The sequence below is a fragment of the Podarcis liolepis genome (assembly GCF_965112155.1).
Source record: "Podarcis liolepis genome assembly, chromosome: 13".
Taxonomy (NCBI): Eukaryota; Metazoa; Chordata; class Lepidosauria; order Squamata; family Lacertidae; genus Podarcis; species Podarcis liolepis.
In genome coordinates this window covers 30,374,522-30,390,657 of record NC_139573.1, presented here as the reverse complement: position 1 = coordinate 30,390,657, position 16,136 = coordinate 30,374,522, and the positions used below count along the sequence as shown (strand labels likewise).

Sequence of the window (16,136 nt, the reverse complement as noted above, 5' to 3'; positions counted from 1 at the left end):
GTATATTTTTATATCTATCCCAGACCTCTATTAACGCACCTCTGAAGATATGATCACCAAACCCCTTATGGACCCTTTTTTTGTCGCACCATAGGTACGCGTGCCACCCGAATCTGTTATTATATCCTTCCAAATCTAAAAGTTCCTTATTTTCCAATTTCACCCACTCTTTTAACCAGCACAAACATGCCGCTTCATAATACAGTCTCATGTCTGGTAGGGAGAAGCCATCTCTTTCTTTAATTTCTGTCAGTAATTTAAATTTAATTCTAGGCTTCTTCCCTTCCCAGACATATCTTGATATCACCTTTTGCCAGTCTCTAAAGTCTTTTTTTCCTTTTAATATCGGTATAGTTTGGAACAGGAATAACAGCTTAGGAAGCACCATCATCTTAACCATTGATATTCGTCCCCAGAATGATAGTTTCATTCTGGCCCATGTCTCCAATTCTTTTTTTATTCTATTCCAAACTGGGGTGTAGTTGTTTTGATATAGATCAATATTCTTTCCAGAAAGCCATATTCCCAAGTACTTAACCTTTCTAACTACCTCAATCCCTGTTCTTTGTTGTAATTGGTCAATCTTATCCTGATCCAGATTTTTAACGATCATTTTTGTTTTCCCTTTGTTCAGTTTAAATCCTGCTATATTGCCAAATTTCCCCATCTCGTCCAAAATCTCCTTTGTACTTTCTATCGGCTCTTCCACCATCAGGGCCACATCATCTGCGTAAGCTTTGACTTTATATTCATTAGCACCTAATGTCACCCCTTTAATTTTTTTGTTTTGTCTTATTGCATTTAGTAAGGTTTCCAGAACCACTATAAACAACAATGGTGAAAGCGGGCACCCCTGTCTTGTTCCCTTAGCAATTTTAATATCTTCCGAAATAACACTGTTGACTATCAATCTTGCTTTTTGTTCTGTGTATATTGCCCTTATGCCGTTCAGAAATTCCTGGCCCACCTCCATAGCCTCTAAGTTTTTCATCATAAAGTCCCAGACCACATTATCGAACGCTTTCTCCGCGTCTACAAAAATTAAACATGCTGGTTTATCGCATCTACTAGATAAGAATTCGATGATATTAACTATATTTCTTGTATTATTACAACTCCCAGGACTAGTGGTGAGGGATGGTGGGAATTGTAGTCCAAAAGCAGCTAGAGACCCCAGTTTGAGAACGCATGGTGTAGACAGTAGTGAGCTGGATGGACCATTGGTCTGATTTAGTATAAGGCAGATTCCTAGGGATGCGGGTGGCGCTGTGGTCTAAACCAGTGTTCCCCAACCTTGGCCCTCCAGCTGTTTTTGGACTACAATTCCCATCATCCTTGACCACTGGTCTTGCTAGCGAGGGATGATGGGAGTTGTAGTCCAAAAACAGCTGGAGGCCCAAGGTTGGGGAACACTGGTCTAAACCACTGAGCCTCTTGGGTTTGCCGATCCGAAGGTCTGCAGTTCGAATCCCTGCATTGGGGTGAGCTCCTGTTGCTCTGTCCCAGCTCCTGCCAACCTAGCCATTCAAAAGCATGCCAGTGCAAGTAGATAAATAGGTACCACTGTGGCAAGAAGGTAAACAATGTTTCTGTGTGCTCTGGTTTCCGTCACGGTGTTCCATTTCGCCAGAAGCGGTTTAGTCATGCTGGCCACATGACCCGGAAAGCTGTCTGTGGACAAACGCCAGCTCCCTCAGCCTGAAAGTGAGATGTGCACCGCAACCCCATAGTTGCCTTTGACTGGACTTCACCATCCAGGGCTCCTTTACCTTTTTACCTACCTAGGTACCAGGGAAGTAGTTAGGGCTCCCCTTTAATTCTGTGTTTAAACCCATGACTTAGAGCAGCTCGCCAAACTATGGTTGATATTTCAGGGTTTTTTTAAAAAATAGCAATCATGCAATGCAGCCTTTACCATCCTGGCCCCCTCCAGATGTTGTGGACTCTTATTTTTTTATATCTATACACCACATTCTCATAAAATATCAAGCTGGGATACGGCAATATAAGCTTTTGCTGGGTGGGGCTGCTGGGAGTTGTAGTCCAGTACATCTGGGGGGTACTGGGTTGGCAAAAGTTGATGCAATGTGTGGAAACTCATCTAACACAAATGTCCACAAAGCCTTAAGCACTGGTGGACTAGTAGGAAACGTGTGCTTTTCCAGCTTCTGGTGGACTGGTGTTTAAAGGCACATCAACCCCTGTGTGTGACATCTGCCTGGATAGCTCAGTTGGTTAGAGTGTGGTGCTGGTAATGCCAGGCTTGCAGGTTCGATCCCTGCATGGGACAGCTGCATATTCCTCCTTAGCAGGGGGTTCAGCTAGATGCTTGTCAGGGTCCCTTCCAATTCTTCTATGATTCTACAGAGTGTTGTAGGGATTAAATGAGGAGGGGGAGAACCATGTAGGCCACCTTAAGTCCCTGGGTGGGTGGGTGCGAGGAAAGGTGGGATATAAATGCAACACATAACTAAAACTCAAGAGCAGCAACTGAGCACAAGAGCCCTCTACCCTCCTGCTATTTCCAACAACTGGTGTTCAGAACTGTTACTGCCTTTGTGGACGCAGAGCCTAGGCATCATGCTGATGGAGAGAGCTGACGTTCCCATGTTGACGTTTTGCCTGCCTTTTCCCCCAGAAAAGGAGACGGCTTTGTATCTGTGGCCACCGATTCCTCTACGCGGTGCCTTCAGCAGCACCAAGCAGTGCTGTGGTGTGAGATGCCAGCTGATTGGCAGAGAGCGCCTGGTGGGCGGGCATCCTAAGCAGATAAGAGCTTGGATCAGAAGTGCCAAAGGTTGGTCTGGGGAGAGAGAGGAGAGTGTGCTTGGGTTTGGGAAGCGCTGGGAAGGACACAGACAGAATCGCAGGATCATAGAACTGCAGAGTTGCAATGGGCGCTCTCGGGGCAGCCCCGTCTTGGCGATGGCTCTTCATTGTCCTGGTGCTTGTGGGGCTGGCTCCCCTCACTGCTGCTCAGTACTGGTGGTCTTGGGGTCGGCAAGAACCCACAACTGTGATGATGCCAACAACCCCCAAAGGTAGGTGCAAAAGGCTTTCCATTGCTCTTCTATGCGGTGAAGGGGTTGGAAATGTAGGAGGCTCCAGAAAGGTTAATCTCAGATGTTTGGAGCAGAGAGGGCTTAGAGTCAGTTACTGCTGCTTGGCTGGGTTGTAAACAGAGCAAGATGGTACAGATGGAGGAAAGGGGCTAGGAGTTTGTAATGGGAGGTATTCGGGCTGCAGCTGTTTGAGGTTAGAGCGACCGTCATATAGCTGTGTGGCAGGCAGGATTTCAACAGGTGCTGCTTTCCCCTGCGTGGAGATGCAGCGTGATGCACAGCTTTCGCTCCCAAAAGTTGCACAGCATCTGTGCACATGGGGTCTGCCTGTTGAACTGCTGCCTTTTCTGCTGCTATGAGAGCTACAGAAGCCTTGCCAGGGGAAAGTTGGGAAGAGTGCTGTGTGGTGGATAGCACGCTAAACTCTGACAGGGGAGACTTGGGTTCAAATTTCTGCTTAGCCCTGATGCTTCAAGAGCAGTATTGGCCAGGTTGGTCTCTGGCCTGAACTACCTGACAAGGTTGTTGTCAGCCCTACCCTGAGCACAGAAGGAGGAAGAATTGCAGAAGGAGGAAGAATGTACAATAAGAAAAGTTAGGAAATATGATTTGACTGTGATGTGGTTCAATGAAATAATGATATTGGAAACTGCTACATATAACTACTAAGAAATTCAGATGGAAGAGATTTGAGGAAGTCAAATAATATGTTTATGAAGATGGATTTTAATTAATTAATTAAGTGTTATTGTAGTGATGATTTGTTTTATTTTATGTTCCATATTCTTTTTTCTTTTTCCTATTTCTCTCTTCTTCTTTTTTAGTATTGTTAATTTTTTTCTTTTTGTTATGTTTATGTATGAAAAATAATAAATATTATTGGGGGGGGAGGAAGAACTGGATGTACTTACTTTTACTTACTTACTAAATTTGTACGCCGCCATATACCTGTAGGTCTCAGGGTGGTTTACAATTGGATGCAGCAATAAGAAATAAAACAAACATGGCATTTTCCTAACTTTGGCTTTTCTTTCCTGATAGCTCAGATGGTAGAGCATGATACTCTTAATCTCAGAGCTATGGGTTCGAGTCCTATGTTGGGTGCATTGCAGGGGGTTGGACTTAGATGATCTTTGTGATCCCTCCCAGCTCTTATGATTCCGTGATTCCGCTGCTCTGGAAAATGAGCGTCAGAAACGGAGCGGTTTCCTTTTACATTTAGGATGCTCTGATGTGGTGGTAGCCCCTAACATGGTTTTGTTTTGCCTTCCCAGCCACGGAAGCAGATGTGGAAGACCCCACTGAGAAAATGGTCCTGAGCACCCCCACCCTTTGGGACACGCCGGGGACATTTACAGAGGAGGTGGCTGTCTTCTCCTCTGAGGCAACAACACCAGACCTGGTAAGCAGTTGCTGTGGGATGGCTGGGTAAGGCCAGGGCATGCCTAGCACCCATGTTCGTGGCGAATCATCTAGCAAATTTAGCAGAACTCTAGAACTGGAGGGAGCTTTGTAGGCCATCAAACTGGTACAGCAGGCATGGGGAATCTGTGGCGCTCCAGGTGTTGCTGCACTACAACTCCCAACACCCCTGGAGATACTGGATGGGGATCCTGGGAATTGGAGTCCAACAACATCCAGGCAAGCCACAGGTTCCTTGTCCCCTGTCCCTGCACTCACTACAGCATGAGAAACCTCTGGCCCTCCAGATGTTGTCCGGCGCTAGTTCAGATCAGCCTCAGTCAGTGGCTAAGAATGACAAGAGTTTTGCAGTGGTTCTCAACCTGTGGGTCCCCAGATGTTGTTGGACTACAACTCCTGTCATCCCTGAGCTCTGGCCTTGCTAGCTAGGGGTGATGGGAGTTGTAGTTCAAAAACATCTGGGGACTCACAGGTTGATAAAGGCTGCTTCCGGAGGGTCACAGGCTCCCCACCCCTGATCTGGTGTAACCCTTTGCTTCATGCAAGTGAGCAGGGTTGGGGTTTTTTCATCTGAGAAGGCTCCTATGCCTTTAAGAGCAGTGTGGCAAGCAGAGAGTTGACTATACTTCTATAGCCATCACTATATTTCTATACAGAATAAAGCTTTCACCTCCTAGATTTATGGCTTCCTCACAGCTTCCTAATAAAGCAAGGGCTTGACAGTGTGACAACATGCCTGTGACGGATATGTAAAATCAATTTGAAGGGAGAGCGCAGCTGCAAAGGCATGTGTTGGTAACTGGGTGCATATTTGTTTTATTTTACTTCTATTTATTGTGTTTCTATCCCACCTTTTGTATTCCAAGGAGCTCAAGGTGCCACAAAATATTCTCCCCTCATTTAATCCCCACAACCTACCCCTGTGAGGTAGGTTAAGCTGAGAGGCAGTGACTAGCCCAAGGTCACCCAGAGAGCTTCATAGTCGAGTGGGGATTTTGAACCCTGGCAAGTAATAGGAGCAATTTATTATTTATTTTATATCGTAAAATTTATACACCTCTTGATGGTAAAAAAAAGAGAGAAACACCTTAAATCACTTTACAAAATAACACTTCGCGTTTATGTAGTGTGTTCAAATCACTCATAGCATTTTGCATGATTTCCGTAATCTTTTGTTTAGTTAGCCACCACTATCACCTCCCCCCTCAGTAATATAGGTTGTCGGAAGAGGACTATGGTTATCAAGTTGTATGCTCTCTGTGCGCACACACATGGAATCCTGGGAACTGTAATTTGTTAAGGGCGCAGGCGATGCTTTTTTCTGGGGGTACGCAGGGGTAGGCATACCCCTAAACATTTTGTGAATCTTTGTACTTTTGTCCATTTACTGTATTTATTTTTCCCAATTTGAACTATAAAATGGTGATTTTATTGAGTCAAAATGAGAGTAAACATTTTTGTAGAGGGAAAAAAAGCCCTGGGCGCAGGGAATTGTAGCTCTGTGAGGGGTAAACGACACTTCCCAGCAGTGGCATAGCGTGGGGGGTGCAGGGGGGGCCGGCCACACCGGGCGCAACATCTGGGGGTTAGGGTTAGGGGGCGCAAATCCATGGGTTAGGGGGCGCAAATTACTTGCCTTGCCCCGGGTGCTGACAACCCACGCTACGCCACTGCTTCCCAGGGCTTGGGGTGGGTGCGCTTTAAATGTATGGTGTGTGTGTGTGTGTTCATGTCCGTAGCTCAATTTGAACTGAGGACTTTCAGGCCAATAGCCATGTTCTGCACTAGCCAGAGGTGATGTGTCTGACTTTGCATGTGAAATAAGTTTGTTTTTGAATCTGGATGAGTGAATTCACAAGAGAGTGGGTGAGTGTGTAGCGGAAATAAGAACAAAATTGTACCCAGAGAGGTCACCCAGCGTATGTTCTGGCCTCTGGAAGGGCATAAATAAGCTTTTTCTAAAAGAACAACCCAGAATCAGGACCAACAACCCTATCTTTTTCATTTTCAAACACTTGTGTAAGAACTTGTCTAGTATCCAAAGTCTGTTTGGGGGCCTAATCCGGCCCGCCAGTCGGTTTAATCTGGCCCGTGTGGCAGTTTATTTGCTGGGGTAAAATCCCAAAAAACCACTCAACAACTTCGGCCCCCACGGCCCTTCACTTCATCAAATCTGGCCCTCTTTGCAAAAAGTTTGGACACCACTGGTCTAGTGCAATATTAAATGTTCCATAATTATGGATATGCTTCATGTTCACACTTCACGTGCAAGAATGGGAGATTATATTGGGGGTTGGAAAAAGAGAGAAGATTCATCCTTTTGCAACTCCTTTACTCCCTGAGCAGAAAAGGTTTTAGAAGTATATCCATGAACACTATTCAGTGATCGGTGACCTGAAAGCTGCATTCCTTTGAGTGAAGCTGCAGCTTTCAGCACATGTCGTCTCATTACTACCTGAGAAGGGGCGTATATACAAGATTGCAATCCTGTATGTAATAATTAATCTGTAGGAGCAACCACCTCCTCATTCCATTCAGTTATAAAAGGGGAGGGGAGCCCTTGGCCGTGAGCAATGAAGAAAACATGAAGGACACACAGCAATCAAACAGTTCCTCTGTTAAGTTCACTGACGGAACTGGCATAGAAATAAGGAACTGGAAAGTGATAACCCACTGCAGTGTAACATGGAGATTCTGCTCTTTACTGTGTAAGACCATTGATTCATCTGGCTGAGTATTATCTCCCCCAGGGAGAGGACCTGTAGTCTAACAACATCTGGAGGACCACAGGCTCCCCATCCTTGGTCTATATCTGGTGTGGGGAACCTATGACTGTCCAGATGTTGCTGACTACAACTTCCACCATTCCTGTTTGCTGAGGCTGGTGGGCATTGTCATTCATCAACATCTGGAAGGTCAGGGTTCCCCATCTTTGATCTACACTGGCAGTAACCGTCCAGGGCTTCAGAAATAAGTCTTTCACCATCTTTACCTGGAGATCACCAGCAATTCAATCAGCACTGGATAGCTCAGTTGGTTAGAGAGTAGTGCTGATAACGCCAAGGTGGCAGATTTTATCCCTGTATGGGACAGCTGCATATTCCTACTGCCGTTGGACTAGATGATGCTCAGGTCCCTTCCAACTCTAAAGTCCTATGATTCTGTGATTGAACCTGAGATCTTCTCATACAAAGCATGTGTTTTACCTCTGAGCTATGGTCTCTCTGTCCTGCCACCCGGTAGTCTGAGGAAATGGGGAATGTTTACATGCACACCTTTAAGGTAAAGGTAAAGGGACCCCTGACCATTAGGTACAGTCATGGCCGACTCTGGGGTTGCGGCGCTCATCTCGCTTTATTGGCCGAGGGAGCCAGCGTACAGCTTCCGGGTCATGTGGCCAGCATGACTAAGCCGCTTCTGGCAAACCAGAGCAGCGCACGGAAACGCCGTTTACCTTCCTGCCGGAGCGGTACCTATTTATCTACTTGCACTTTGACGTGCTTTCAAACTGCTAGGTTGGCAGGAGCAGGGAGTGAGCAACGGGAGCTCACCCCATCACGGGGATTCGAACCGCCAACCTTCTGATCAGCAAGTCCTAGTCTCTGTGGTTTAACCCACAGCGCCACCCACGTCCCGTTGCGCACCTGTAACGCAGCACATAAACAGACTGATCAGTTATCCTTTAACCACCATGTTGTACTCATAGCCAAAGTGCTTCAAGAGAGGCATCTGCCTGCAAAGAGAATGCAAGACGAGACGGACCTTTGGTCTAATCCAACAAGGCAATTCTTGAGTTCTAGGGGGGTGTGAGCGGCAGCACAGGAACATACGTGTGGCTGTGTTTCCACACACACACCCTGTAAAGTACACCGTCCTCCTTTGCACTCCCACACCCTGCAGGTTAGGTGCACTTGCTGCCCCACAGCCTTTCAGCCTTCCCCCCTTGGCATCTCAGCATGAAAGGCTTATGGCAATTCAGGCCAGACGGCTGCTCATCTGAGCATGCTCCTGATGTGGGAGATGCAGACCAAAGTCCCAAGGCCAGCTCCCCCACCCTGAGACACACAATCGCTTGCTTTTCTCTCTTGGTTCCTTTCTCTCCACTTTATCAGCAGCCAAGGTCCTGTCAGACACAACAAATCCTTGGATTCAGTACATGTACAGGGCTTAATTGGCCAAAGGGAAATGGCTAGAAAGGGACTAGCCCAAGCAAGCGTTGTGTGTCCTGCTTTTACAGAGGAGAGTCCTCTGTTTTGAAAGGCTGTCAGGAGATGCTCCTCTGTTTGATGGTGTCTTCCATTGGAAGGTGCCTGAAATATACTCAGAGTCGCAAAGTGATTTCATGCCCTTTATTCAGCTCATAGTGGTGAGGAGGAATTAATGAAAGTCCCCTCACAGTATCTGCTTTATATACATTATTTACACAATGGGCTGCACATGATTGGCTAATTCCGGAATTCTACTGTAAGACAATCAGGTTGTGGATTCACTTCAATCTGGAGCAGGATTGGGTGGTTCCTGCCAACCAATCATACTGCTGCATTGTTCTAGGACCAATCAGACTGCTGCATTCTGAATCCTATTTTTCTAGGACCAATCAGACTGCTGCATTTTGGATCCTATTGTTCTAGAACCAATCAGACTGCTGCAGTTTGGATCCTATTCAACTCAGTACACAACAGTGCCCTTCCTAATTTTTAAACAATACTTTTTTAAGTGTAGGTTTTTGCCTTTATTTGGGCTGCTTGGTTGGGATGGCGTTGCCTGTTTGGGCGGGGAAGACGACAAATGTTTCCTGCTGGGGTTTTTTGGCTCTAGATTATTTGTTTGGGGGAAGTGTGGTGCTTTGCCTGTTTTGGATGGTGGTGGTTCTGTGCATTGCCCTTTTTTATCCTGCCAAATGGGTAGTTTCTGGTGCCCCCCAAGAGTTGGTGTAGAATACAATGGCCAGACTGAGAGCTTCCACCTGAGAACATGTGACACCATTGTTAAAACAGCTGCCCTGGCTGCCCACTTGCTACTGAGAGAGGTTCGAGCTTCTTGTGTTAATTTACAAAGCCCAGGGTACCTCAGGGATTGCCTTAACCCTTGTGTTATATCCCAGTAGAGGTTTAGGGTTTGTGTGTGTGGTTTTTTTGTAAAAGAAAAAAAAATGGAATTTTTATGAAAGTGATACAAAACAGTACCAAGAACAAGCCAAAAAAATATAAAAAAATACAGAATAATTAAACCAGATGTTCCTGATCCCAGTCACTGAGATCATCTGCAAGAGCATCGTCAGTCATTCCCTAAGTTGGTGAGGCTTGTTTGACAAGATACTGAGCCTTTAGTGTCATCTGTGATGTTTCTACGTTTTTAGAACTGGGATTTTTGTATGCTGCTACATTTGCTATAGAATTACTGTTCTATTATTGCTGCTATTATTAAATTATTCTTGCAATCTGTTGGTTTGGTGATGCCTTGCCCTGATTGTCACTTTCAGCATAATTTTGTGTGTATGTGAAAAGGTGTCATACAGATAAATTGATTGTGATTTGGATTTTTTTGCTTGCTTTGCGGTTAATATTAGTTAGGCATAAGCCCAGTTCTAGGGATGTGGGTGACGCTGTGGGTTAAACCACAGAGCTTAGGACTTGCCGATCAGAAGGTCAGCGGTTCGAATCCCCGTGACGGGGTGAGCTCCCGTTGCTCGGTCTCTGCTCCTGCCAACCTAGCAATTTGAAAGCACGTCAAGTAGATAAATAGGTAAGGTAGCGGGAAGGTAAACGGCGTTTTCGTGCACTGCTCTGGTTTGCCAGAAGCGGCTTAGTCATGCTGGCCACATGACCCGGAAGCTGTACGCCGGCTCCCTCGGCCAATAAAGCGAGATGAGCGCCGCAACCCCAGAGTCGGCCACGACTGGACCTAATGGTCAGGGGTCCCTTTACCTTTACCTAAGCCCAGTTCTGGTGTCTCTCTCCTCTCCCAATCCCATGTTATTAACGCTGTATGAATAGGAAAGTGGGGGGAGCACTCTCACTGCCACCCCTCACTGCCTCTCATTGCCATCGCTGCTCCCACAGCCCCTCACATGCCGAGAGGACTGAACCTCTGCCACGGGGAGCCTTTTTTCTACCCCATAGGCTCTCTAGATCTTCCACTGCAGGAGTGGTTAGAGTTCAACAACAAACTTTTGTTCTCAGTTATAATTGATCTCGCAGGTGAAGAATGCTTTCATTTTTATAAATCTTTATTATCTGTACAGTGAATCTTTGTATGAGTGAATGCTTTGTTATCCAGTTGTAGCTGTGCTGGGTCTTTGTACTTTTGTCCTTCCAGACCGTAAGGCTTTATAGTTTACATTTCTGGTTCTTCTTTTTCCCATCCTTTTTTGTTATGCTTACCCTTTGTTTGCTAATAAAAAATAAAATTAAAAAACAAAACAATCGGGGTGCTAGGGAACACAGCCCTTATTCCCTCTCACATGATAATTGTGTGAGGGGGGAAAACCTGAAGAGGACTATAGGGATTCAAAATTCATATCTATGGTCTTAACCCCTTCATGCATTAATTAGACCAGGGTTTCCCAAACTTGAGTCTCCGGCTGTTTTCGGACTACAGTTCCCATGATCCCTGACCACTGATCCTGCTAGCTAGAGATGATGGGGGTTGTAGTCCAAAAACAACTGGAAATCCAAGTTTGGGAAACATTGAATTAGACTGAAGCATGTTGGTTATATGAGACTGGTTATCCCACAAACATTATGTCAGGCTGTGGTGTGCCCACAAATTCAATTTTTCCCCCTCCCAGGCTACCTCTGCAGCTGACAAGGAGGAAGTGTTTCCTGGCATGGATTTTCCCTTTCAAAACATCATTGAAGGCAGCACTGAGGATGAAGATGATGAATTTTTACACAGCCTAGTAACAGCACCGGGGAAGGAGGTGTCAACTGAGCTGGTACACTTCTGTTATTTTCTGTAGCAAGTGGGTTGTTGTAATCTAGATATCTTCATCTGCCCCTGAAGGCTGGCTCACACGGCAGCTGCTGCCTACCTAGTTTTAGGGCTTATCCACATCTCTGCTCTTCCCGGGCATGGTCCATGCTTTAGAAAAGCTCAGTATTCAAGTGCCTTCTTTTTTTCTTTTTTTCCAGATGTTTCTCCATGGAAACCTGTTCTTTAAAGTTCAATTGAAACAAATGGCATTCCATGGAAAAACCTCTGCAAATGACTAAGCAAAGGGAGTGAAGAAAGCAACAAATTAAAGAATCAGCTACCATTTTGAAAAACAGAGAGATGTGTGTGTTGTGTAGCTCCTGGGTCTTCCTACACCATTAGAAGATAGCAGCACTTTGCTTTTGGAGGCCTGCTCAGTGGCAGGGAGGAGGAGACTTGGCGTCTTAGTTGGCATCTTACAAAATATGATTTCCTAACTGTTATCATCTTGTCATCTCAGGAAGATGCAAAACCTTCAATGTCTTCAGTTCACCAAACCACAATCCAGGGAGATTCTGAGACTAAAGAGGTACATTTGGGATTCTGTTCTGGGGGAAAAACAGTGCCACGTTGAAAGAAAGGAATGGGGGGGGGGGAGTTAAAGGGATAGTAACCAGAAGAAGCAAGTCCTTTATTCAATGGAACTTATTTCTGAGTAAACATACATTAGTTTATTGCCTTCTGGTGTGTGTGTGGGGGGGGGGTGCTATAGTGAATATAGCACTAAAGGGCCATGTGGAACCATCATTTTAATTCCCGCGTCCCCCCCTTTTTTCCCCCTTTTTGCTGAGGCGCTGAAAATTCTCTGTTAGGGAATCCTTGCTTTCCTTCAGAGATCTACAATTCCCAAGGTTCCTTTTGGAGACAGAGTGAATTACTGTTAAGCCACTTTTAACCTGCAGTATGGATAGAATCAAAGTGGCTGGTCTTGAATAGCAACCATCAGAGATGCACTGTTTAGAGAATTCTCAGTTTGTTCATTTCGCCCAGTTAGAAAACACTTTTCTTTAAACCTCCCAGAATGTCTACTAATGACTCCTTTGCACACCTTTCAGGCAAAGCCTGTGACTGAAAAATCATGGTGGCCTCCAGCGACTGTTACAAAGGAGCATCCTCAGAAGGCTGAAGTGAGTCAATACAGGGTTTTGGTAGCCATGGGGTTTGGTAATCCATGCCATATTTTTGTGAGGCATCATCACCAATACAGTTAATCTCAGCCACTCCTCTGTAGGTATATTGCCCAGGACTTTTTGAAATATTTCAGGACCTCCCTGGGGATTTAGGAAGATACACTGAAAGACATTGTACTGGTTATTTGGAAGGCCCGCCCACCCACATGACACAGTCATTCACACTGAGACATTGACAGACACAGCTTTGCTCAAAAACAATATGGCGTATTTTTCAGGATTCTACGAGTGGTTAATTTCTAGAGAGTGAAATGCCAGGCCTTGACTCTCTGACCAAGCTCCATGACCTCTGACTGACACTTCCCTCATCAAATCCCAGATTGATATGAATGGTTATCTTGATAGGTCTTATTACATTTTCATTACAAAGGTGCACCTTAACAATGTAAACAGGCAGGGAGGTTATCTGATTTTTGTCATTGTCTTGTGTCTCAGGAGGACCCACATGTCTCGACTCCTGATGTTCACCAAACCGTGGGCAGGGGAGACTCTGTGGCAAAAGAGGTATGTAGGGAGTTCGCTATCAAGAAGCCAATGCCACTATGGATGAAGGGGGAAAGGGGGAAACAACTCAAGGGACAGTAACCAGGATAAGCAGAACCGCCATGTTTGCTATACCAACTTCCTGGAAAGTATATGTGTATGTTTTGCAGGTAAGGTTTACTGGTAGGTTTGGTTCACATTTTAACACAAACTCTACCTAACCTTCACTTTGCAAAGCAATACACTCAAGATGGCGGGGGTGGCAGCTTTCAGCCTGAGGGCTGCATTCCCTTCTGGGCAAACTTCTGAAGGAGTCATGGCCTCCCCAAAGAATTCCAGGGACTGTAGGAGATCCCTATTCCCCTCAGAGAGCTACCAATCCCAAAGTGGTTTAACAATCAGCCCCTCTTCCTAGGGAACTATGGGATTTCTAGCTCCATGAAGGGAACATGTCTCCCAACAACTCTCAATACCCTTAACAAACTACAGTTCCCAGAATTCTCTGAGGGGAAGCCATGACTGTTTAAAGTGCTATAATACTGCTTTAAACGTATACTGCAGATGGAGCCTTGTTTTTGTCAGCTACTGTCCCTTCCAGATCTGCAGTTACATGGAAAGTAACAATGCACCTTAGCAATGTAAAATGGCAGGGAGGTTATTCGATTTCCTAACTGTTGTCATCTTGTATCTCAGGAGGAACCGCAACTCTTGACTCCTTCTGTTCACCAGACCGTGGTCAGGGGGGACTCTGTGGCAAAAGAGGTATGTAGGCAGTTCACGATCAAGAAGTCCATGTCGTTGTGGAAGAAGGAGCCTGGACAGAATTATGGCAGCCTGACAGAGAGGCCTGGAATGGCAGCACTATTTCTTTTAAATCAGTACACTATTGTGACATTTATATCCTACTCCTCTTCCGTAAAGTTCAAGACGGCATATGTGGTTCTCCTACTCATTTTTTAATCCTCACAACAATCCTGTGAAGTAGGTCAGGCTGACCATGTAACTTGGCCCAAGGTCACCCAGTAAGATAAAATATTGTCAGATAAAATATTGTCCTTCCAGTTCTACAGTTACATGGAAAGAGGGAAAGAAGGAAGTTTTTTTAAAGTCTGGAATAATCAGGTGGAAATGACCCAGAAGGAAGGAACTCTGATGGGATGAAATAATAGGGTAGATTTAGAAAGGTGGGGGTGAGTTCTCTCTCTCTCTCTCTCTCTCTCTCTCTCTCTCTCTCTCTCTCTCACACACACACACACACACGGAGAGAAGTCTGGTTTAAAGTCTCTGATATGGCCCTGGAGGGCCTTGAGGTATGTCTATATTAGGGTTGCCATATTTCAAGTAAAAATCTGGACACAAAAAATGGTTAAGCTTTTTTAGGGCAATCACCTCATAGCATCTCCACCACTGCCAAGCCTAAACCAGAGCCTGGGTTGCCAGAACCTGAAGCAGAGCCACCCAAGCACATTTAAACAAAACAAATCCAGGACATTTGCTTTAAAATGTAAAATTCTCCCCAGATAGGCATGTAGGACCTGCAGAAGAGGACATGTCCAGGAATTCCCAGACATATGGCAACCCTAGATTCCTGACCTGGTGAAAAAAGTTTTAAATGTGTAATTTATTTTTTTGGCTTTTTGACAGGTGATTACGAAAGAGGAAACCTCATCCATTTCCCCTCCCAAGACAGCCGCTGCCTCCATTATTGGGGTAAAAAAGGGGAAAGTTGGTGTTTGGGACTACAATTCCCATCATCCCTGACCACTGGTCCTGTTAGCTAGGGATGATGGGAATTGTAGTCCCAAACATCTGGAGGGCCGGAGTTTGCCTATGCCTGCTCTATGGGTTATGACCTTCCTCTCTGTGTTCCATTGGTGAGAGGTGATCTATCGCTAACTACTTTTTCTGTTTTTCTTAGATGCATAATCTTTCCCAGTGTGTCTGTCCGGCAACACCAGGCCCTCGTGGTGCAAAGGTGCGCATCTAAGCTTTCTCCCCCTGTGTTGGGTTGCTATGGTAATGGCAAGTCCAGGCCAGTCTGCAGCTGAGGGTGTGTCTAGTCTACAAAAGGCAGTTTCAAACACTGTCTTAAAGAACATGCATAAGGCAAATGAAAACCTATTGGGCTTCCCCAGCCATAAAGAAGGCCACATCTATACTACTGTACTATGGTTGCTACCTTCTCTCCCCCCACCCCACCCAAAGAATCTGTGCCTTTTCGGGGTGGCACAATAACCAGGCATCCAAAAGCTGCAACTGTCCCCCATCTCTGTATCTCCTTGCTGAGAAGCGTTCATGCTGTTGAGCTGTACTGATCTATTGTTTTGGAGCTGTTAGTCCAGCCTTCACTAAGGGGCATCCTGGCGCTGGGACTGATGGGAGTTGTAGTCCAAAACACCTGGAGGGCAGCACCTGGTTGGCCGAATGCTGTGTTACTATGGAGACTCTAGCTACTAGACAAATAAATCTCAAGTGGGAAGGATGCTATTGCACTTAGGTCCTCCTAGGCACCTGCCTGGCCACTGTGAGAACAAGATGCTGGACTAGATGGGCCATTGACCTGGTCCAGCAGCTCTCTCCTTATGCTCTTTGCCTACAGTGAGCTGAGAAATATTTCACTCTGTATGGAAGAATCATAGAATCGTAGAGTTGGAAGGGAACCCCCTGCAATGCAGGAATCTCAGCTAAAGCTTCCATGACAGATGGCCATCCAACCTCTGCTTAAATACCTCCAAGAGTCCTATGGAATCCAGTTAAGATGACTTTAAAGCCCTAAACGGCCTCGGTCCAGTATACCTGAAGGAGTGTCTCCACCCCCATCATTCTGCCCGGACACTGAGGTCAAGTGCCAAGGGCCTTCTGGCAGTTCCCTCGCTGCGAGAAGCCAAGTTACAGGGAACCAGGCGGAGGGCCTTCCCGGTAGTGGCACCCGCCCTGTGGAACGGCCTCCCACCAGATGTCAAAGAGGGGGGGAAACTGCCAGACTTTTAGAAGACATCTGAAG

At 45.8% G+C, this 16,136-nt stretch overlaps 1 protein-coding gene across 4 annotated transcripts in view; it reads left to right on the top strand.

Annotated features, from left to right (window-relative positions):
• Window positions 1-16,136, top strand: part of LOC310690521 (uncharacterized protein) — a 49,997-nt gene that overhangs the window by 14,087 nt on the left and 19,774 nt on the right. For 2 of the 4 annotated variants that reach the window (XM_083469599.1, XM_083469598.1), the window contains exons 1-9: window positions 1,129-3,041; window positions 4,337-4,464; window positions 11,275-11,421; window positions 11,920-11,988; window positions 12,515-12,586; window positions 13,085-13,153; window positions 13,826-13,894; window positions 14,777-14,842; window positions 15,051-15,107. In XM_083469599.1, the coding sequence (XP_083325725.1) occupies window positions 2,894-3,041; window positions 4,337-4,464; window positions 11,275-11,421; window positions 11,920-11,988; window positions 12,515-12,586; window positions 13,085-13,153; window positions 13,826-13,894; window positions 14,777-14,842; window positions 15,051-15,107 (825 nt within the window). In that variant the 5' untranslated portion in view covers window positions 1,129-2,893. Of the gene's footprint in view, window positions 1-1,128; window positions 3,042-4,336; window positions 4,465-11,274; window positions 11,422-11,919; window positions 11,989-12,514; window positions 12,587-13,084; window positions 13,154-13,825; window positions 13,895-14,776; window positions 14,843-15,050; window positions 15,108-16,136 lie in introns of those variants that run through there. The other 2 variants (XM_083469600.1, XM_083469601.1) reach the window with 1 other exon arrangement.